Genomic DNA, 21,403 nt, shown 5'->3' on the forward strand with positions numbered 1-21,403 from the left:
CCACTGCATTTTCAGAGCCATCAGTGACAAACGAACACCATTCAGTTGCTTCAGATCAGCGCAAATTCTAGATATTCCATGAATATTATAAGAAGATTAAAGATTCCCTCAGTCTCTTTCCTACGCCCAACTCTTCTCACTCTCTCTTTCTCTGCCTGTCCTCACTCTCTAACTCTCAATTATTTGCGCTTATCAACGAATGCCTGCATGACGTCAACAGTGCTGCTGGCTGCAGCTGAAGAGCAAATTGAAATTGAAGGCGATGTCAGGCTGTGGAAGATGCTGACTGCAGCGGCGGCAGCACAAAAAGTTCAATTCGAAAGCTGCAGAGTGCAGTGCGGCGGCTGCGGTGCAAGCTCATTACCGTTTGTTGTCGCCACTTCTTTAAACGCAGATTTACGCGAACAGGTTGTAAAGCAGCAGCAGCAGCAGCAGCAGCAGCATAAGTCACAGCAACAACAATGCTGTGGCATACCAAAGCAAAGCCCAATGCTGGCCTACCTGCCTGGCATAGGGTAAAGCTCCGCTTTTGGCAGCGACAGCGCTGTCGGCCTCGGCGCACCGAACGGTAGTCCAAGTCCAAGTCGAAGCCGAAGCCGCGCTTGCTCAGTCACTAACGAAAGCGCCAAGCGGCCGCAACGCAAGCAGAGAGCTCTCCTACAAACGGCTAACGGTACTGTGAGTGGATGTGAATCGTTTCGTTTCGTTTCGTTTCATCTCCGTCTCCGTCTCGCGTTTTTCTTTTCGGCTATCCACCGATTACTATTTTTTGTTGTTGTTGCTGTTTCATTGATCGTCTCGTCGCAGCATCCAATCTACCAATATCGTGCACCTGTGTGAGGTGTGTGTGTGTCTTTTTTTTGTGTTTGTGTGTGCGTTGTAGTGAAATGGAATTTGTTGAATGTTAATTGCACGCAGCAGGCTGCCGGCAAACCACCAGCAACAGCATTAGCACCAGCACCAGCACCAGCACCAGCCGAAGCTCAGCAGGAGAAAATCGTTGATAAATAGACAATAACACAAAACAAAGGCCAGAGACGCCGCTTCAATTAGCGTAAGTTTGCCAAAGATGTACAAAAAAAAAAAACAAGAAAAAAATGTATAGCGTGGGCAAGGGGTGCGAAAAGCAAGGAAAATAATACCACGTGCAAGGCAGAGCTCCCATTAGCCGGGGATTTGCCGGTGGGGACGCTGCTTCAGCACTTTTAGGTCCCACATTTTTAGCATCTATTACTTACTGATCAAAGGATCCTCCCAAAGAGCACAATTATTATATTTAATATTTATTGGCACTTTACTTATTTGTATCAAGAACGTTTCTTTCAGCTGTTTAGCAATGAATTCTGATCAAAATATAGCTCAAAAGCTGAACACACTTTTGGCAGTACATCAATTTGTACTAGAAGAAAGAAAGATACAATTATTTCGTTAATAAACATAACACTAATATTCTTAATATTGGGGAAACAGCTGCTACCATTCCCTATTTGTAGCCACCCATGGTTAACCCCAAAGTTGGTTGCCAAAATTCCAATCGAATTTGGGACAAGCAAGCAAAAACCAGCAACGTAAATCCAAATCTTAAATCTTAAAACTCGAAGCGAGTGTGGTTTTGTTTTGCAAAAGTCCAATTGCCAATTGTTTCTGTAACTATTCATTTTTGTTTGTTCGTGCAATTACACACAAAACATGGATACAAAGATACATGGATAGACAGATACATTGTAGATACAATTTGCAAGCAAATGGACAAAAATGGAAAGTATTTGCCTACGAAGGTACGAACAAACGTGGATACATCTGTACATACGTACATTTAGTGTCTTTTTTCTTTACGACTTTGCCCTCAGACCTGAAGCACTTAATGGGCTGTTTGGCCCACTGTCGCATAGTTCTGGCAAAAACGTGGCCCTGCCCCAAGTGCGGTTATGCGAAGCGAACTCAAAGAAGTTTCATTTCACTTTAATTCTGAAAGTCAGCAAAAGATGAGAGTAATTACATATTTACATATTTTTGTACATCTTTATTTGTTTCTTAAGTTTCTTAAACAAAAATCGATAGGCTATGGTGAAACATTTGATTTGGGCCTTGGAAGTTTTCGTTATGGGCAGGCAAATCGTTTTCCTCCACCCATTTTCGATTTGAATTTGCAGACACACAAATTCTTGCATAATTGTGTTGCATACTCGCATATAGTTTTGGTTTTTGGATGCCATCGTTGGGGAGGGGTTATGCAACCAAGTGCAGGTCTCTCTGCTGGGCACACGCATGGCACACGCGTACCGCAAGACTTACCGGGAGTACTCGTATTTATTTATGCGATAATTGCAGGAAGTGCAACCACACCAAATAGGTTGCATGCAGCGAAAGTTTTTCCTTGAAGCGCGCATATTATAAATAATAATCAATGCGAAACGAAAACAAGAAAATTGCAAGCAGGCCAAAAAAATAAAGACACAAACGGGAGACACTGCCGCCTGCCCACTGCCCACTGCCCGCTACTTGAAAGTGAAAGGGGGAACAAAACGCAGACGCAGACGCAGACGCTTCCAGTTCCAGTTCCCAGCCAACGCGACTGACTGACATCTAATGATATGGGCAAGTGCTTAGGCAACCCAAGGAGGGCACGATATGAACACTGATCCTAATAATAATCCTTCCAATCACAGCCCTCTTGCAAGTGCCCTAACAATTTTTGGTCATATTTTTCCACACCAAACTCGAAAGTGCATTGAAAACTTCGGTTTCTTGTTGGTTTCGTTTTGATTGCGCTGGAGATTTGTGGCCGCCTATTTCATAAGTCAAGGCATAAATTGGCCCGTTAGCAGCCAGTTGGTGGGGCCAGCTGCAGGCCGCGTGCGTTGCACTCGTTTTCAAAGTGCGTATTCCACTTATTCGCCTGCTCCCCCCAACACCATGCCGAAACACACCTCACCACACCGTTCCACTTGCCATCAACTTGAACCAATCCATTTCATTCCCCCACCATCGATCGGCGGCTCTCTCGCTCTCTCTCTGCAGTCAGTCGTCTGCTCTCTCGTTGCGTTCGTTTGTCTTTGGCGGCGTGCAATTATTTTCGTATGAAGTCATTTCAAATGTTAATTTCAACGACGACGACGACGACGACGACGACGACGACGACGACGACGACGACGACCTTGCCGCCTTAATTGTACACACAACATACACAGATCCGAGGAACAGGGACAATCGGTAGGAGGTAGGAGATCGGGTAATCCGAATGCGAATGCGAATGATTGTTGTTCAACGAGATTAGACAGATGGGGAGGGGCAGGGCAGAGGCGGGCACTGAGCTCTGAATGTTAAGCGAGTTTGTTTTCATTTCTATGCGATAAATGTACATGCAGTAATTATGTGGAGCGGGTCCTATGATTTGACAGCAATTATAATCTCAAAACTAGATCTTCAGCCAACTAAAAATGTGCATAAATTGTACTTGGAGACTCACACCTTAATTGGAACTGATGGTGCCATCGACGGCTACGAAAAACTTCTGATGAACTGTGGAATTTGTATTTGCTTTTAGGTTTTAATCAACAAAAATAATAATAGCAGCGAGGCGAGGTCCACAGCACAGCTGATTGTCATTGGCAAGAAATCCCCAAAAATAAACACAAAATTGATTGAAATGGAGGGCCCAAAAATTAACAGGCAGCTACTAAATTCCACAGCAGCGGCAGCAAAAGCAAACAAAAATGGGGCCTGGCCACAGTATTTGAAGGCTGCTCTTAACCCATTGTTGGCCAATAGAAAAACATGAGAAGAAAAGAAAATGAAGCCCCCTCCCCGTCGCCACAGGGCAAACAATGCAAAAAAAATTGTCACTGCCAGACAGACACAGGCACAGACTCCGTAAGAGACTTTGACATTTTCAACCTTTGTCTGTCTGCATTCCAAATGCAACTCTCAGTGTGCTTCAGTGTGTGTTCGTGTGTGTGTGTGTGTGTGTGTGTGCCTTTAACTTCAACTTGCCACAATCATCATCAGAGCCCAGAGCCCATGATCCGTACAATAATTATTCTCATTCCAATTCATTTGTCTGTTCAAATGCCTGCATAAAATTAGCTTCGACTCGGAACGTACAAGACTTACACCACAACGCGTCTGTTCACCGAATTTACTTGCATAAATTCCAGCTGCGAGCAAGAGCAGGTGAGACCCGTGACCAAGTGATGCCCAATGGAACATTAAGATGGAGAAAAATCATAGAAAATCATAAATCGAGGCAGCCATCGATGTGTGATTGGTAAATTGGCAACAGAAACTGTTGGATTCCCAGTTGCATAGGCCCAGCCCAAGGGAAATTTACGTCTTCACCACAGCGGACCAATCGCAATCCTCACGCTTGCTGAGCGTGGTGAATTGGTCCTCCCCCTTAGCGGAGAACGGCACCTTGTTAGTAAATTCACCTTGGGCCTAGCCCATGCAGCAATCGTAAGACTTATTTTTGCTGGTTGCTGTTGTTCTTGCTCTTATTGGCATGTGGAGCGCAATTTGCTGAAACGGTTGTCAAGCGAATTGCTCACACCACCCCGCCCCCCCCTGGGGTGCACATGCACTCACTCCACGCCCAACTGTGGGTAATTTCCCTGCTGTCGTCTTGCTGCTTGCTGGCACATGATGATGCTGATGAGAATGATGCAACATTAGACGCTATACAATGGCAACTCAAGTGTTGCAACTTGTTGCAGTGTCACATTTCACAGTTATTTTGTTGTTGTCTGTTGCACGTGCTCTTTTGATATTTTAATGTGTCCCCAGCTGTCACGGCAGGCGATGATCTTTAATTACCAGCCACTACACCAGACATGCATTACATTTGATCAGTACATAAATACATGCATATATGTGTGTACATATTGGAGTAGATGTAAGAGCAGGAACAGCGGCAACAAAGAGCAAAGAAAACCTCAGCAGGAAGCACTGGCAGTGGCACTCAAGCAACACCATCGTCATAGTCAAGAAACTGCATTCACTCCCCACTGATCTCGTGTCGTGTGTTCGTCTATAACCATCAGAGTCAGGCACTCAGCCAGCCAGTCAGTCAGTCAGTCAGCCACTCAGCCACTCAGTCACCCCGTCAATGTTGTGGGAGTTTTCCCATGCCACAAAACATTTGATTTTTGGTTTGCCCCCAAAAATAACACCTGCTGCTGCCACATTATGCCACTCGATTGTGGGTTCCACTGGGATGGGGCATAATTGCAACAATTAGATAACATTTCTATAAACGCCAAATGGCCAAATCTCAGGCTCGTTCCTTACCGAAATTCTCTTGCATTCCCTGGCTATGCCTCGCTCTGGTATTGGGGGAGCCCACTGCTGCTGTGTTGCAACCCATGTTGAAGCCCATTATCGTAGCCCAAGAAATTACAATTTCATTTCCAAAGAGGCAGCCGCCTGTCGTCGCAGCTGGCGAACAAAATTGCCTCTCGGTCTGTCTGCCTGCCTCAATGCATAATTTAAGCCAACACACACACACACACACACGCACACATTCCAATCCAGCCCATTCCATTCCCCTTTTTGAAGCTGAAAAGCTGTCATAACTTTGATCAAAATTTATAATTTACAAATTTTCCCGTTAAGTGTTGGGGCAGGGGGCGTGGCTAGCTAATGAAATACAAAAACGAAACCCAAACCCAAAGCCAAACGCGAATGCAAGTCGGTAAATAATTAGCTAATCAAATTGCTGGGATTTGCAGATTGCCCAATGCCACGACCACGTACCTCCATGGCGCATGCCACAGACAGAAGACAGTCGATAGCCGATAGCCGCTAGCCGACTGGCAACGTGTAAAACATTTCGAAAAAGTGTAATTTTAGCTTGGATTTCGGTCTGGGTTTTTGGTTCCGCTGTTCGATGATAGTATGAGGAAATCCTACAGCTACTCGTATCTATATCCAACTCCATGTTGGAGCGTCAATTAACAAATTAAAATAATTAAACCAACAAAAATAGTTGGGCAAAGGCCGAATCGAAAACACGAATCAGGCGAGGCGGCAGGGAGCCAGCCACAGCCAAGTGAAAGTGTTTTGGGGCACTCTTTACATGCAGATAAAGAGAGTGAAAGAGAGAAGAGAGAAGAGAGAAGAGAGAAGAGTAGTGCTGTGGCTTCCTTCGGCTCGTTGCGGTACTTCCTCTCCCAATCGCCTGCAAAGCTCTCGCTCTCTCGCTCTCTCGCTCCAAGCATTCCACCGCATAATTGCGGTTGCTCTTTGCAGCTGGACAGTCATCATTTTATTTCCGTTTCAAACAAAAGAGTGCACAAACAAATATATTTTTCTTGGATCGCATGGATAGAAAACAATGGAAAATGCCAAACAAAATTAATTTTGATATAATGCAAATGCTGCAGCTGCAGGAAACGCCCTTGGGGCTACCCTCTACTCCAGATGAGCGACTGATTTGTACCCTCTAGCTGATGATGGAAGGCATTTCTGGTTGTGGTTGTTGGTTCTCTTGGCAGCAGTTCTGCTGCGCGAGATGAGCTTTCCCCGAAGAGTGTGCTTTCGATGGTGGAACCTCGCTCTCTCGCTCTCTCGCTAGCTCGCTGTCAATGTCAATGTCAATGACGACGTCGAAATGGTAACACGTGCGGTCTGTGCAACCGGGGCGATCCCGTCCCTAACGGCAAACCGCACGAACTTCCTCCCTACCGTCATCGTCGGTAGCTGCTAGAACTACTTAGGTAACAGGTCGTAAAGGAAGTCCCACATCGGTATGATCTCACGTTGGCCAAGTTGCTTGGGCTGCAAAATGCAATGTAAAAGTCGAATACCTCTCATCCTCCGCTCATACTTACATCCGCTCTGTCGATGCCCAGCTGTACGTATATCTCCATCATGGTCGAGGGCTTGTTCAGCTGTTGGAGCGCCCGAAGGATCACCATGCCATTGTGCTTGATTGCATTTTTGAATCCAGTTTGAATCCGGTTTGAATTTGTCTCCATGTTGCCAGCGATTTCGATTTCGATTTAGCAGAAATTATTACAAAAATTGTGTTGTGTGTTGTGTTGTGTATGAATCAAACTGGAAACGTAAAGGCTACTGGGGCCACCATTTTTGGCTCCTGCCCTTGCCCTTTCCCTTTCCCGATTTCTCTCTCAGTCCCCGCACTTTCAGTGTCTAATATTTATGCACGAAATTGGCGCAAGTGTCGATTTTGTTGTGGTTTTCGCTTGAGTGAAACGACAGCTGGGCAGGCCACAAGAGTGTGGGAAAGGCAGTCACCGACGACAGGCACAACAGCCAAGCGTTTTTCCTGTGTTAATTGAAGAGCGAGTGGCTCTGTCCAAGTGTTAATTATGAGGCGACAACAGACAGCACTCAAAAATGTAAAAGAAAATGAAAAGTGCCAGTGGACAGTGGAAAGCTTTAAGCCAAAACAGCAACTGGGAAAACGTAAAACTATTCACTAAATGCCAACTTGCCAGCAAAAGTTTTGTGTGGCTTGCTGCCATGACTTCCATTTGGTGTTTTGGCTCCCAACGATTGTTTCGAGCTATGGAAATTTCAGATCAGATTATGCCAAAATTACTCAATATTGAAAGCTCAAAATTGTATTTATTTATATATATTTTTGTGGATTAATTTCCGCTTCTGTTTGCTTTTGTGGCTCGAGATTCGATTTGCCGCTGCCCAGAGCAGGTTCGTGGCCAAAGTGGCTTAAACAAATTGGAAAGGCGCTCGTTGGGATCGATATAATTGATCTCCTTGATTGATCTACAAACGAGGCACAAATTCGTCGCACAAATATGCCAAAAAAATGCTTCTGCTTGCCCGTCCGACACCCCCCCAATTTGTCTGCCTTGACATTTGCCCGTGCCTGGCTCTGTCATTGTTCTGAGACCCCAGACCGGACTGGACCGGTTCGCACTTGGCTGGCAATTAAGCAAAAAGATAAACCCAAAACTCAAGCCCCAAACAGAAAACAAAACAAAATCAAACACAGGCTCAAAAGGCAACTGCCAAGCGCGCACTTGAGACGAGTGTGGGGTGCGGTGAGGATCGGTTCGTGGCTCGATTTGCGGCTCGTTTCGATATCCATTGGAGGGGCAAGTCACTTCATTGCCTGGCATTTGATATGGCAAATTGATAGTGGCAAATACAGTTCCCAAGTGCCCCTGCGTCTACGTTTGGCAGTGGAACTGTTTGCTTTTAGACATTAACTTCAGCATTTATATGAATATGAAATGAATTTGGATCTCTGCATCTCCGCAGCTTGTCGATGACCCAGTGACACGCTCATCAGCAGCCTTAGCCCAAGCCCAGCATCCTTAGCGCGCGAAGAGCCCGAGAGAGCAGAGATGACAGAGACAAGCAGCCAGCAGGTGGGAGGCTCTGGCCCGGTCGCTGATTTCAATGGCCGCCACTCGGCCTCGCCGGCACGCACCATTGACTCGCACGACTCCACCACGGGCAGCATGGACACCATTGTGGATCGCAGCCTGAACCGCGAGGAGCTGCTGCAGGTGGCCAGCAGCAACATCGAGCAGAGCACCAACACCAGCAACAGCCACATGGGGGCAAGCGGCAGCTTGACCAACTCACAGATTGGCATTCTGCAGCGAGAACAGCAGCAGCAGCAGCAGCAGGAGCAGGAGCAGGCACGACAGGATGCCCAGAGTCACATCTATTCAAGCCCCGTGTACGATGAGAAGCCGCAGCCATTGAAGCTGTCGGGCGCCTCGCTGCTCGCCGCTGCCATGGATATGGATGCGGCCCAGGCCAAGACCAACAGCCAGAGCCTGGACGAGGCCAAGAAGCCGAAACTCATTTCGCATCAGGAATTCAAGCAGCAGCTGGAGGAGGCCATGGCCACGCGACATCCGTCGGCCAATCAGGCGGCAACTCTCAACGCCAACACCATCGATTCGCGGATCAGCAAGAAGCAGCGCTGCCCGCCGGAGTTCATCAAGTACAAGGGTGGGTCCGGGGGCAGCGATGGCGGCGGCAGTGCCAGCTCCACGCTGTCGGCAAAGGCGCGACGCAAGCGACGGGCAAGCAATGAATGCTGCTCGGCCTTCCCGCTCCAGATCGTGCTCGGAACGTTGCAGCTCGTTCTGGCCATCTCCCTGGTGGCGCTTGGCTCGCTGCTGATTGTGCGCGAGGCGGCCCTGTCGATGGCCGGCTGTGGCGTCTGGACGGGCCTGATTGCGGCCGTCACTGGATCCCTGGGCGTGGTCAGCATGCGGAAGACGCAGACGGCATTTCTGGCTCTCAGTTTGGTCTGCATTGCCAGCAGCACGCTGGCGCTGGCCATTTCGGGCGTGGGCCTCTCGCGGGATCTCAACCGCATGGCCGAGCAGAAGGGCGAGCAGGTGAGTGGCGCCATCTACGTTTCATGCGTTGAATGCAAATTAATTATTTTCGCCCCCCACAGTTCGACCTGATGAATGCCAATAGTGAAGTTTCCGCTGCCTGTGGCTTGATATTCACCTTGTTTTTACACTTTGTGGTCAGCATTGTGTCTGTCTACCGTTGTGCCTTGCAGATTTGCACCAAGTAAGTGGAGTTTTTATTTTATGATTTGAATTTGAATTTGAATTTAAGCGCGGCAGCAATCCGATAGCGCACATTGCGCCACCTTTTGGTCACAGCTTATAAGCAGCCATACGAGGCGCTAGTGCATTAGCTCTTCCTGGCAAAGCTGTGACTGAAACGGTTAAATTAAGTTGCACATACAAACATAGTTGCATACACAACAAGTTGCATACACATAACAAAACTAAGCCACACAATTGTGTGATATGCGGAGTGTGCCTCGAATTCGCTACTGTCGATATCGGTATATTTGTTGTATATTTTGAAAAGTGCCACTCTTTATTTCGGTATATTTCTGTGGCTGTGGCGGGTATACTTTATCGATAGTTCCGCAGGAAACTCGGGCTTGGAAAACATCGATAAGGGCCACCATCGATGGTGGAAATAGTGCAGGTATCCTAGATTACCCTAGAAACAATGGCTATAGTTAAATATGATAAAAGGTTCCTCATCTGTATGATTAACGCAGTATTGACGGCCGCAAAGATATCTAATATAAAAATATACAGTATAACTGTAATTCTTTGTGATAGCCAAGGCTCCTTAAATGTTCTGAAGAGCAATGAATCAAATTCATACTTAACAGACGATATCCACCTCAACATGGACAATTCCTTCACGAGCAACTTTATTGTGCACTGGATACCCGGTCACAAGAACATTGCCATCGATAGTCAAGAAAATATCGACAGCCCCATCATCGAACTGAAGTACCTGGTCAATGCGGACTCATCGTCGTGCGACCATCCCCATCCAATTTCGCTGTAGCGATTAAATACCAACAAACAAAAAATCGCTAAATTAATTGTGTAAATATAGTGATAAGAACCAAAACACAAAAACAACAGCCACATGACAGAGCAAACCAACAAGAGCCAAAAAAACCAACAGGATTAAGAGGATTTCCAGTGAAATTAAGTGCAGAATAGCAAAAGAAAAAAAAAAGAAAAGAAGAAAAAAGCAACAGCACCAAACAGAGCATTCAGCAGAGACGCGAGCAGTGGGCAGAGCTCGCGCCTACGCTTCCTCCAACCTCTTTCTATATCACTCTCTCTCTCTCTCTCTCTTTCACTGCCACCCCATTTAACCAACTACCTCGCTCTCGCTCGCTGTGTGTGTGCTTGTGCGTCAGTGTGCGCGTGTGTGTGTGTCCGCCTAATGCTGCTGCTCCCACTCAAACAGTCGTCGTCGCTGTCGTCGTCGTCGTCGTCGCAGCAAACGCAACGGAAGTAATAAAAAAAAGAGAAAAAAAAAACTTAAAGCAACGAAAAAAAAAACAAATAGTTAAACGATAGAAGATAGCAAAATACATTCATAGAGGAATATTTGTGAGGGAAAAGCGAAAGTTTGCAGAGAGAGAAAAAAAGGCCCCAAGACGCCAGCGAACGTGTCTGCAGAGTCGAACGCCAGTTGGGCAGGGACAGCGACAGTCATGCCACTGGCTGACTCCAACAAGGATCTACGACAGCAGCAGCAGCAGTTGCAGCATTTGCAGTTGCAGCAGCAGCAACAGCAGCAGCAACCCAACAACAATGTAGCCCCGACAGCCGCCCCCCCACTGGATAATGCGTCACATGCTGGCAGCCCCAGCGGCGGCAATGGCAGCGGCGGCAACGGCAGTGGCGTCACAGGCATGGGACTGCAGCTGCGGCAGCGCATGCAGATCACATCCTCGGGGTGCAGCAGCCTGGCGGTTACACCCATGGAGCATACGCCCACCGATGAGGAGAGTGGACCCGTGACAACGGTGACGTCATCGCAGCGACGGCAGCAGCTGCAACAGGTGCAGCAATCGGCACTACAAGCGGCACTCGAACAGCATCACATTTCACCCACAACAACAACAGCAGCAGCAGCAGGCGGAGCAGCAGGATTAGGAACAACAGCAAAAGGCGGCGCCACAAAAGCGACAGAGGAAGCAGCAACAGGAGACGCGGAGACGTTATGCCCACCACCGGAGCAAATGGAGCTCAGCGACTCGGAGCACTCGTATGGCGGAGGCAGTGGGGCGCCAGGCAGTGGCGGGGAATGCGAGAACGAATTCGAGCTGCGCGAAGTGGTCAAGGAGGGGCACGACAAGGCGGATCCCTCGCAGTTCGAGCTGCTGCGCGTGCTCGGCGAGGGCAGCTTCGGGAAGGTGTTCCTTGTGCGCAAGATCATTGGCAAGGATGCGGGCACGCTGTACGCGATGAAGGTGCTCAAGAAGGCCACGCTAAAGGTGAAGGATCGCGTGCGCAGCACCAACGAGCGCAAGATCCTGGCCGATGTGGGCCACGCGTTCATTGTGCGGCTGCACTATGCCTTCCAGACGCCCGGCAAGCTCTACCTGATACTGGACTTTCTGCGCGGCGGGGATCTGTTCACGCGCCTGTCCAAGGAGGTCATGTTCACCGAGGAGGATGTCAAGTTCTATCTGGCCGAGCTGGCCCTGGCCATGAATCATCTGCACACGCTGGGCATCATCTATCGCGACCTCAAGCCCGAGAATATTCTGCTGGACGAGCACGGACACATCGCGCTCACGGACTTTGGGCTCTCCAAGCAGCCACTCGATGGCTCCAAGACGTACAGCTTCTGCGGCACCGTCGAGTACATGGCCCCGGAGATTGTCAATCGCAAGGGGCACGACTTTGCCGCCGATTGGTGGTCCTTCGGCGTTCTCATGTACGAAATGCTGACGGGGAATCTGCCATTTCACGGCCAGACGCGCCAGGAGACCATGAATCAGATTCTGCGCTCAAAGCTGGGCATGCCCGAGAACCTGTCGCCGGAGGCGCAGTCCCTGCTGCGGGCGCTGTTCAAGCGCAATCCACAGAACCGGCTGGGCGCTGGCTCGCAGGGCATTCTGGACATCAAGGCCCATTGTTTCTTTGCGACCATCGATTGGGTGCGACTGGAGCGGAAGCAGGTGCGTCCGCCCTTCATTCCTGCCGTCAGTCGGGACGATGCCTTCTACTTCGATGTGGAGTACACGTCAAAGTCGCCGCGGGACTCACCCGGGGGACCCATCTCGGCCTCGGCCCACGAGATCTTTCGCGGCTTTAGCTTTGTGGCGCCCGTGCTGCTGGAGGCACGCGGCACGCCCAACTCGCACACCTGTTCGAGCTGCGCCAGTCCGCTGTACGCGACAGCCACAGGAATTGGCATGGGCATGGGCTCGGCTGGAACGCTGGCGAGTGCCACCTCCTCCTCCTCGCTGACAACCACGATGACAACGGGCGCAGCGCCGCGTAGCCTGCCGGGCGTGCTGCCGGGCAACTTCCATGCGGAATACAATCTGCTGCAGGAGCTGGGACGCGGCACCTTCTCCGTGTGCCGACTGTGCGAGCATCGCGCCTCCAAGAAGCATTACGCGGTGAAGATTATCGAGAAGGCGGCGGTGGCAGCCGCCTCGGCCGCCTCCACGTCCGCCGATTGCTGGGAGGAGGTGGAAATAATGCTGCGCTATGGCAACCATCCGAATATTGTCACCCTCTACTCGGTGTACGAGGATGCGAGCTCCGCCTACCTCGTGATGGAGCTGCTCAAGGGCGGGGAGCTGCTCGATCGCATCCTAGCCGTCGGCCAGATGTGCGAGAGCGAGGCCAGTGCTGTGCTGCGCACCATCTCATCGGCGGTGGCCTACCTGCACGAGCATGGGGTCGTCCATCGGGATCTCAAGCCCTCGAATATGATTTACGCCAGCATGCGGCAGACACCGGAGACCCTCAAGCTCTGCGATTTAGGTGAGTTGTGGCACGAGACGTGAAGCCAGGACCACGGCTAAGACTGTTCTTGTTTTAGGCTTCGCCAAGCAGCTGCGAGCGGACAATGGGCTGCTGATGACGCCCTGCTACACGGCAAACTTTGTCGCTCCCGAGGTGCTCAAGCGGCAGGGCTACGATCTGGCCTGTGACATTTGGTCGCTGGGTGTGCTGCTCTACATAATGCTGTCGGGCCGCACGCCATTTGCCAGCACGCCCAACGACTCGCCGGAGGTGATACTGAAGCGGATTGGCTCCGGGCACATTGACTTCAGCAGCAGCCGCTGGGCGTTGATCAGTGCGCCGGTGAAGGAGCTGCTGCGCCAGATGCTGCACATAGTGCCGGAGAATCGACCGACAGTGGCGCAGATCCTGGAGCACAGCTGGGTGCGGGATCAGTTTGCGGGCAGTGTGGAGCTGACGGAGTATGCCACCACGGCACTGCCACAACTGTCGCTCGGGGCACAGCAGCAGCAGCAGAATCACATTTCGATGGCGTTGCGCGGCGCTGTGGATGCGACATTCCGGGCCATTGCCATACCGCAGGCGGCCAATGTGGGCCCCGTGGAGCTGTCGATGCTGGCCAAAAGACGCGCCAAGGATCGTGCCAATTTGCATTCCTAATCCTGGGCCGCATCGTGGTGCCCACGACGACAGGCCAAGAGGCAGCTAATACGTTTAGTCTTCACCATTTATAGTATTTTGATCCATTGCTGTGCACTTCCACGTCGCCTGGGCAACGGGAATGACAATGCGCATCGGAATGGGCATAGCAATTGGAGTTTAAATGGAAATAAGCATGGGAATGGCTATGCCCACGGGTATGCCATAAATCAACGTCAACGGTGTCGCAGCGCCAAGCTGCGGCTGGTCTAGAGACTCGAAAAGTATTTTGACTAAAAGTGTTAATTATTTATTTAATATAAATGTAACTACAAATTATATATATAAAGGAAAAACCGATCATGAACGAGGTTGGAAGGTTGCAACTGCTGTGCCAATGGCTTCTTAAAGTGTAACTACCTGCAGCGCTATAATTAAACTACATATTGTACATATGTACAATGTAACTCTGTTTACATAACAAAACCCCTCCCCACACACACACACGCACACACGCACCGACGCCTAAGAAAAGCCTAAAACATATTTGTAACTAAATTAATCGTAGCTAAATTTTTCCAACATCACCATGTTACTGTTGTTTAAATAATTAATTAAAAATGAAAACAAAAATCCAAACATGAGAAACATTTGTGAAAACGCAAAAGAAAAGGCTGGTAAATCCCAAACCTTTTCCTACATCTAATTAATAACTACACACAAAAAGATAGGAAACCCATTTAAGCAAATGGCAAATAAATATTTGTAAAGCCAAGTCCAAGCCTTGCAGCCTAAAAGCGCAAACTGAAGGAACGTACGTACGTTCTACTTGGAATGTCAATTTCGCACAAAGACCTAAAAACTACTTACAAACAATTATACATATACATTTATGTACACATATGTACAGACTGTACAGCTCAGATGTTGGTGGAGTAGCATCAGTGGGGCTTAGTAATTGTATTCGATTGCTGCGTGCTTCGACTCCCTTTGTTCATTGATCATTATCAAGACAACGTGAAAAGCTGTCTCAGCTGGAGGACAGAGCCACTTTTCAGTCATTTGTTTGCTGAATGTAAATGTACATTATTATTATGTATTATGTATTATTATTATGATTGTGATCGCCAGACGCTAGCTAACATGATCTAGAATTATATATACATCAAACAATTTACATATGCTTAGCTGTCATTTAATGTTCGATTGCGCAACTCAGAATTTTCACTTTCAACTGCCTTGAAGTCTGTGCCGTCTGCTCTGTAAATATTTAATAAATACGCGGCACGGCCGGCGCTTCAACTGCAACTGCTTGAGTGCTTCGATTGTCTGTCGTCTTCCTGCGGTACCCAAAGCATACAAAATAGTGCTATGCATCGTCTCAGATCTGGCAGAACTTTATCTGTTCAAGTCAATCACGGAATGTGCTTTTTACATGTAGCACAAATGCTAAGGTATCCCCCACAGATATACAAAGTTATACATACGTAGTACTTGTTTGCCAAGACAACAAACAAATTTGTGATTTTATAAGCCGCAATTTATCTTCGCAAGTTTGTTAGCAAATTCAATTCAAGCAGTGTAAAAACGTTGGGAAAACCCTAAGATAAAGTTACAAAAATAAATGATTAAAGTTTAAAAAAAGAGATAAACAATTAGATGTGTTTCCAAACTGAGGACAGTCTGCTTCCAGTCCAACTATATACACATAATGTTATACATAGTGCAAGTACATGCACGTACATACATATTTACATATTTACATACATTAAATGTACACTTAAAAGCAGTGCGGAAAGTGTGTATGTGTGTGTGCCTGCATGTGTGTGTGTGTGTGTGTGTATTTGTTTTAAATAAGATTTTATGCGCTGTGCCACTCACTGAACTTACTGCTAACAACAATAACAATAATTGCATATACACCAAAAACCATAGAAAATATTAGTTAAAACTTGAAACAAATTGTTAGAGCCAAAGCCATGGACATTAGCTAGCTGAACTAGGGTGGGGGGGGGGGTAGCAACAGGAACTAGAAGAAGAAGAAGAAGAAGGAGAAGGGAAAGCTGAAAATAAAGTTGTTTTGATCACGAATGTGAATGATGATGCGTATCATAGGCCACTAACACTTTTTGTTAAAAGAAATGCTGTGCACACACGAACACACAAATTAGACGAGGACAGACAGCTAGGACAGGCAAAGACAGAGATAGATACAAAGCATTGGTTGTACGGACAGCTACTACGCTCGGTGGTTTAATAGCTGCCACCAGACACCACCACACATTCTCACCACTACCCCGAAAAACAATCACAAGAGTTCATCCTGATCCTGTACCTCTGACAAAGTTCTAATAGAAAAAATACATTAAAAAAAAAAAAACACAAGATATATACAAATGCAAATACAAATTATATAGTATATATGGATGCTACATACATATATTTTCTTAGTAGATTTTTACAGCTTCCAGAACTACATAAGAAAAGATAAAACAAAAAACACAAACGAAATTCTTGAGCAAAAAAAAAAAAGAACATTTAAGTGAGCAAAAAAAAAAACTCTTTTAATTGTAATCGAAATCGAACGATTCTGAAATTGTATTGTAAAGTTGATTCATCAAAAAACAAAAAACAAAACCGAATAAAAATTCAAAGTTCTGAATTGTTTTGATCTGGCACAAAAATACGAATTCAAACGTGAATGATTAATACCACAGCTTACAGCTTATCGCCAGCCTGTTGGTTTTCTTATCATTTTAGATTACTCCTGAGTGATTTGTGTGGCTGCTGACTCCGCTCAAGACTTTGCTCGTAGTCAGTGGTTTGTTTGCCCTTGGCTCAACCACAACAACATCTTTGAATCATGTGCTAAACATTATTTTCTGGAACATTTATTTAACGTTGAAACGCACGCAGGCCACCCTTTTGCACAATATTATTCTGCTTTTAACATTCAATTTGATGATGATTTTTATGTGTGTATATAATATATTTTATTTTATGTTATTTTAATTTATTGTTATCGTTATTATGCAGCTTCTTAACGTACTAATTAATTTATCATTTTGTTTTTATTTGCTTTCAACTGATTTTTTTGAATCATCTTTGATTTAATTGAATCTGAATTAATCTTCTGGGGGATCGAAAATAAATAAATACATTTAGCAAAGTTAGCCATGCCCATCCACAATCTCTCTGCTGCCTCTGCCGGTACATATGCAAAATTATGTATTCAATTTGAATGTTCTTGAATGGAGTGTACAAAAATATATCTGCCAACTGCCGTACTGCATCACTGTGTCGCTGTTTCAGTTAACATTTGAATAATGCTTGCCCTTGTTGCCCTTGCCACGACTGCGTTGCTGCGAAGACTGTGGCTGTGGCTGTGACTGTGGCTGCTGCTGTGTGACGGCGGCACTGTCCTTCTGCGACTCAGCTGCAGCTACATCAGCTGCAAAAAAAGATGAGAGTGTAAGCAGTCATTCAAAAGCTTACAAAATCTATGTAAATTCCTCACCCGCAGTGCTCGTGGCTTGCTGCTGTGGAGCCTGTTCCACGGGTGCACTAATCTCTACGACCAAAGCTTCCTCTGCCTCGGCATGTGGCTGCGCCTGTGGCTCTGTTTGTATTTGTGCCTTGGCCTCGAGCACCACCACTTCGCCGTCCTCCTCCTCCTCCTCCTCGACGTGCGCTTCCTCGGCCATGACCCCGCCATTGAGCACGCTCACCTCCTGCGCCTCTTGGGCCATGTTGGCCTGCGCCTGGCGGCGTCGCTTCTCGAGATCGCGCGTGTAGTTCTGCGTCCATTCGATGTGCTCCTGGTAATACTGATAGACGGGTATGACAATCACCGAAATGTCATCGACGGTGGCCGCCGCCTTGCTGTCCGCCAGGCGCCAGTGGCCCGAGTCGTTGATCTTGCCACGGGCACGGGCCACCAGCTCCTGGGCGACCATGGTGTAGCGATGCTTTTCGGTTGGGTACTTGGAGAGCGTTTGGAAGACGGTGCGGGAGACGGCCTCGTTCTCGGAGACATCCCAGAGGCCATCGGTGGCCATCACGAGCACACCGTAGTCACCGTCCTGATTGTGCTCATCGGGGATGCTCACCACCTGGGTGAGATCCCGCTGCCGCACATCGGGGTGGGGTGTAAGGAATGGTTTGATCTGGATGCCCGTGTTAATGGCTAGCAGTTCGTGGTCGCCAAAGCCCCGGGAGACGCCCAGGGTGCCCAGGAGACGGCTCCTCTTGCCCTCCCCATTGACCACGGGCATGCGGAGATCGTCGCGCGTAAGCGTCTTGTAGGTCCAGCCTTTCATGGTGCCCTGGCGACACAGGATGCGCTGGCCCATGTCCTTGATATGCGGCCGCTTGGCATACTCCATGGCCACATACTGATTGGCCATCAGATGCGGCTTCAGCCTGGCCACATTCAGCAGCCGCTCGCGCTCCGTCTCCGGTGTGTGGTCCGCCGAGAAGGGCACTGGATAGCAGGTCGCCTCCAGCGGGTCCGGCTCGATCACAGAATCGTTCTTCGGCTCAGCCGGCGCATTGGCCCGTCGCTGGCACAGCACGGCCCGACTGTCGCCCGCATTCGCCACGTACATTTTGCCATCGATGAAGAGCGAGACGCAGGCGGTGCAGCCGCCCGCATCGCGATACCGATTGCTGTCCTGCGCTATCAGCGAGTCCATGCTAAAGAAGGCGCTCTCCAAAGCGCCAATGATCAGCTCGTCCTTGCTCACGCGCCGCTGAAAGTAAATGGGATGCGGGAATGTCGGATTCAAGCGCCCATTCTCGCCGCCCTCCGTGTCGCGCGGCAGCAGCAGCTCAATGCAGTCCACCAGCGTCTCGTGCAGTATGTGATGGAACTGATGGGAGGCGGCCAGTGCGGCCCCATACCCGGCATGGCCATCGAAGATGCCAAAGTACGTGTACGGCAGATCGGGATGCTTGTGCTCCGGATCGGACAGAACTCGCCTGAAAAAGGGGTAAGAGCTCATTTGATGACTCACAGACAGGCAGAGGGTCGCGTGACTCACCGGCAGAAGGCGCCCTGGTCCTCGTTCCACTCGGACTTGCCCGAATTGACACACTCGGCATAGCCAGTGCCCCATGGCAGCAGATTGATGTCCCGCGGCACGATAATCGGGCGCACATTGTGGTCCGCGGAGGCGCGCAGCTCGTCGACGGTGAGCAGCTGCAGGAACGGGGGTCGGGCATATGGGAACTTGTCCGGCATCTGCTGGTTACCGAACCGACGATGATGATGGTCGCTGCGCTCGCTGCTCGGCAGCGGTGGCAGATCGGGCGCCAGAGCCGTCATGAAGCGTTCCTTGAAGTTGCTGAACATGCTGGCTGGTGGCTGGTGGCTGCTGGCTGCTGGCTACTGGCTCGTCGCTGCTTCACTTTGTTGTGTTCTGCTCGAACCTCTCCGTGTCCTACTGCCCCTGGAGAATGGGGAAGGGGGGCGGGTGGTGGTGTTTCAGTTGCGTTCTCGCTCACTCCCACTGACGTGGCGAGCTTGCGTTGTTTTTGTTGGTTTTTCGAGTGACTGCGAATTAGATTAGTGTGTCAGCGCGATGGGGGCTGCAGTGGATGCGGTTACCGCCACACAGCACTACCTACATGCAGTGGAACGGCTCTTACATTCGGTGACAAGTTGGAGTTATTTTTCTATTTTCTATTTTTGCCAGTAAAATAAATCGATTAGAATGTCAGTGTGACCGCGGACTTTTTCGATCAAATATGCCCCAAATATAAATATACCGAAATATACTGAGGAAAAATCCAGTTTAGCAGAATTAATCCACCGCTAGTTAAACAGATGAAAACCTTGAGTTAAACTGCCCTCAATGTTATTATTTGGTACATTTATCTTGTAGATCCATGCTTTCTCTTTATCTTAAAACAAAATATTACCACCAAGTGTTTCACCTGAACGCTTTACCAGTTGGACTTCTGGTCGACAATGGGATAAAGTTCTAGGCTGATCGGAGATCATTTTTCTCCATTTTGATATTCTGTTTAATATTACTGGCAAGCTTTGACTCTCAGTCCTACATGAACAATTTTATCAGATTGCTGAGTTAATTTCCCACGAAATCGATTAGTTTTCAGGACTTTCTTTTAATTGATTGCTTTTTAAATAAGAATTTTTATAAACTGTAAATACTTTCCCTCAACATAAAGCAAAAACCAAACGGTGCTGGAAAACGTCATGGTGTTTGGTGTTGCATAGTTCTTGACGGAATTTGAATTTACAATTTGTTTGAATTTATTTTCTCTCTTATTGCAGATCGGAGCACAGTGAGCTACGCGACGTAATCATCAAGTCGAAGGCCTCGGGCATAGCCCTGGATCAACAAAAGGTGGACCAGTACATCAAGGCCATGTCCCTCAATGGCAGTGAAAAGGTGCAAACTCTCGGGAGGCAGTTTCAGTTGACTTTTCTAACCGTTTTGCACGATTTGTTGTTCATTTGCAGGCCAACACCGAGAAGCTGGCGGCCATGTGGATGTATGCCACGCAGATGGGTAGTCTGCCGCCTCCTTCGGTGCGCAAGCTGACGCCTCCCTCCCGTCCCATAATGCTCATTCCCTCCGCCGCTGGAAGTGGCGTAAGTTGCTCCTGCAATGCATCAAACTCTGCCTCTGGTTATAACTGTTTTCCCTTCAGCTGCCACCGCCGCCGCCAACACGCCTGCCCCCACCACCACCTGGCACTGGAGCGGGTCTGCTGTTGCCGGTGCCTCCGCTGGCGGGGCACTATCGGGGCATGACGCTGCCGTACATGCGACCTGGACCCGGTGGTTCCGTGATCTACGCCCATCCGGCCAGCCTGAGCGGCACCTACCGCACCCACAAGAGCACCAAGTCCGCGGAGCTGAATGGCCAGCGCAGGCGCCGCCGGGCAGGCAAATCGGATGCCAATCGCCGCCAGCGACGCAAGTCCGAGGCGGATGTGCTCGAGGGATCGGCCAACTTTCAGTACACGGGCCTCGATCGGGCCATAGCTGACAGCTTTCTGGCCCGCCAGGAGCAGTCACAGGCCGGCAGTCACATCGATTACTCCTCGTCGGCGTCCTCGGAACTGTACGGTGGCGGGCAGCGCGCCTCCTCCAAGACGAAGATTGTCTGTCGCGATGTGGTGATGTGAGGGGAGTCCCCTCCTCTATCTTCTTTGTACATATATGCGTAGTCGCTGGCCGAGGAAGGAGCCGCCTGCCTTCAGCGCTAAAAAGTTTTCATTTGGAACTTTCCATTAACAAACTTTTGTCCCCTTTCCCGTTCCCGTATTAGCGTTAAGCACTTCATCTTTATATACATATGCATATATATGTGGTACATATGTACTTGTGTGTATATAAAGCGTTAAATAAAGTTATATAAACCAACTTCAGTCTGCATGTTGTTCTCCAATGCGTGACACTCGATAGTTGCACATATCGATACATGCCAAAGTTGCATATCGATGAATAGATACCAAGA

The 21,403-nt window shown here is 48.6% G+C and overlaps 3 protein-coding genes across 5 annotated transcripts; 2 read left to right on the plus strand and 1 right to left on the minus strand.

Annotated features, from left to right (window-relative positions):
• The first annotated feature begins 601 nt into the window (after positions 1–601).
• LOC117580632 lies at positions 602–21,242 on the plus strand. Its single transcript, XM_034267219.1, has 6 exons — positions 602–1,054; positions 8,245–9,344; positions 9,407–9,528; positions 20,212–20,329; positions 20,401–20,532; positions 20,592–21,242. Exons 2-6 carry the CDS (start codon positions 8,331–8,333, stop codon positions 21,069–21,071), a joined length of 1,866 nt encoding a protein of 621 aa, XP_034123110.1. The 5' UTR covers positions 602–1,054; positions 8,245–8,330; the 3' UTR covers positions 21,072–21,242.
• On the plus strand, positions 10,775–14,554 carry LOC117580630 (ribosomal protein S6 kinase 2 beta). The gene is made up of 2 exons (XM_034267215.1): positions 10,775–13,292; positions 13,351–14,554. Exons 1-2 carry the CDS (start codon positions 11,000–11,002, stop codon positions 13,932–13,934), a joined length of 2,877 nt encoding a protein of 958 aa, XP_034123106.1. The 5' UTR covers positions 10,775–10,999; the 3' UTR covers positions 13,935–14,554.
• On the minus strand, positions 16,780–19,654 carry LOC117580631 (protein phosphatase 1H). 3 transcript variants are annotated; one of them, XM_034267217.1, is made up of 4 exons: positions 19,542–19,654; positions 18,956–19,467; positions 17,431–18,893; positions 16,780–17,364 (listed from the first exon to the last, which is right to left on the minus strand). In XM_034267217.1, exons 2-4 carry the CDS (start codon positions 19,264–19,266, stop codon positions 17,222–17,224), a joined length of 1,917 nt encoding a protein of 638 aa, XP_034123108.1. In that variant the 5' UTR covers positions 19,267–19,467; positions 19,542–19,654; the 3' UTR covers positions 16,780–17,221. The 3 variants fall into 3 exon arrangements, with proteins under 3 accessions (XP_034123108.1, XP_034123109.1, XP_034123107.1); XM_034267218.1 differs by having other exon boundaries at positions 16,780–17,355; positions 18,956–19,646; XM_034267216.1 differs by having other exon boundaries at positions 18,956–19,646.
• Positions 21,243–21,403: the final 161 nt, after the last annotated feature.

The sequence above is a fragment of the Drosophila guanche genome, unplaced genomic scaffold (assembly GCF_900245975.1).
Source record: "Drosophila guanche unplaced genomic scaffold, DGUA_6, whole genome shotgun sequence".
Classification (NCBI taxonomy): Eukaryota; Metazoa; Arthropoda; class Insecta; order Diptera; family Drosophilidae; genus Drosophila; species Drosophila guanche.

Excerpts from the sequence above, each read along its gene's own strand:
- LOC117580631 (XM_034267217.1), bottom strand. The coding sequence starts at position 19,266 with ATGTTCAGCAACTTCAAGGAACGCTTCATGACGGCTCTGGCGCCCGAT. Across the intron at positions 18,894-18,955 it reads GACCAGGGCGCCTTCTGCCG|GCGAGTTCTGTCCGATCCGG; the intron begins GTGAGTCACGCG and ends CCCCTTTTTCAG. Across the intron at positions 17,365-17,430 it reads GCAAGCCACGAGCACTGCGG|CTGATGTAGCTGCAGCTGAG; the intron begins GTGAGGAATTTA and ends CTTTTTTTGCAG.
- LOC117580630 (XM_034267215.1), top strand. The coding sequence starts at position 11,000 with ATGCCACTGGCTGACTCCAACAAGGATCTACGACAGCAGCAGCAGCAG. Across the intron at positions 13,293-13,350 it reads CCTCAAGCTCTGCGATTTAG|GCTTCGCCAAGCAGCTGCGA; the intron begins GTGAGTTGTGGC and ends TTCTTGTTTTAG.
- LOC117580632 (XM_034267219.1), top strand. The coding sequence starts at position 8,331 with ATGACAGAGACAAGCAGCCAGCAGGTGGGAGGCTCTGGCCCGGTCGCT. Across the intron at positions 9,529-20,211 it reads GCCTTGCAGATTTGCACCAA|ATCGGAGCACAGTGAGCTAC; the intron begins GTAAGTGGAGTT and ends CTCTTATTGCAG. Across the intron at positions 20,533-20,591 it reads CCTCCGCCGCTGGAAGTGGC|CTGCCACCGCCGCCGCCAAC; the intron begins GTAAGTTGCTCC and ends TTTTCCCTTCAG.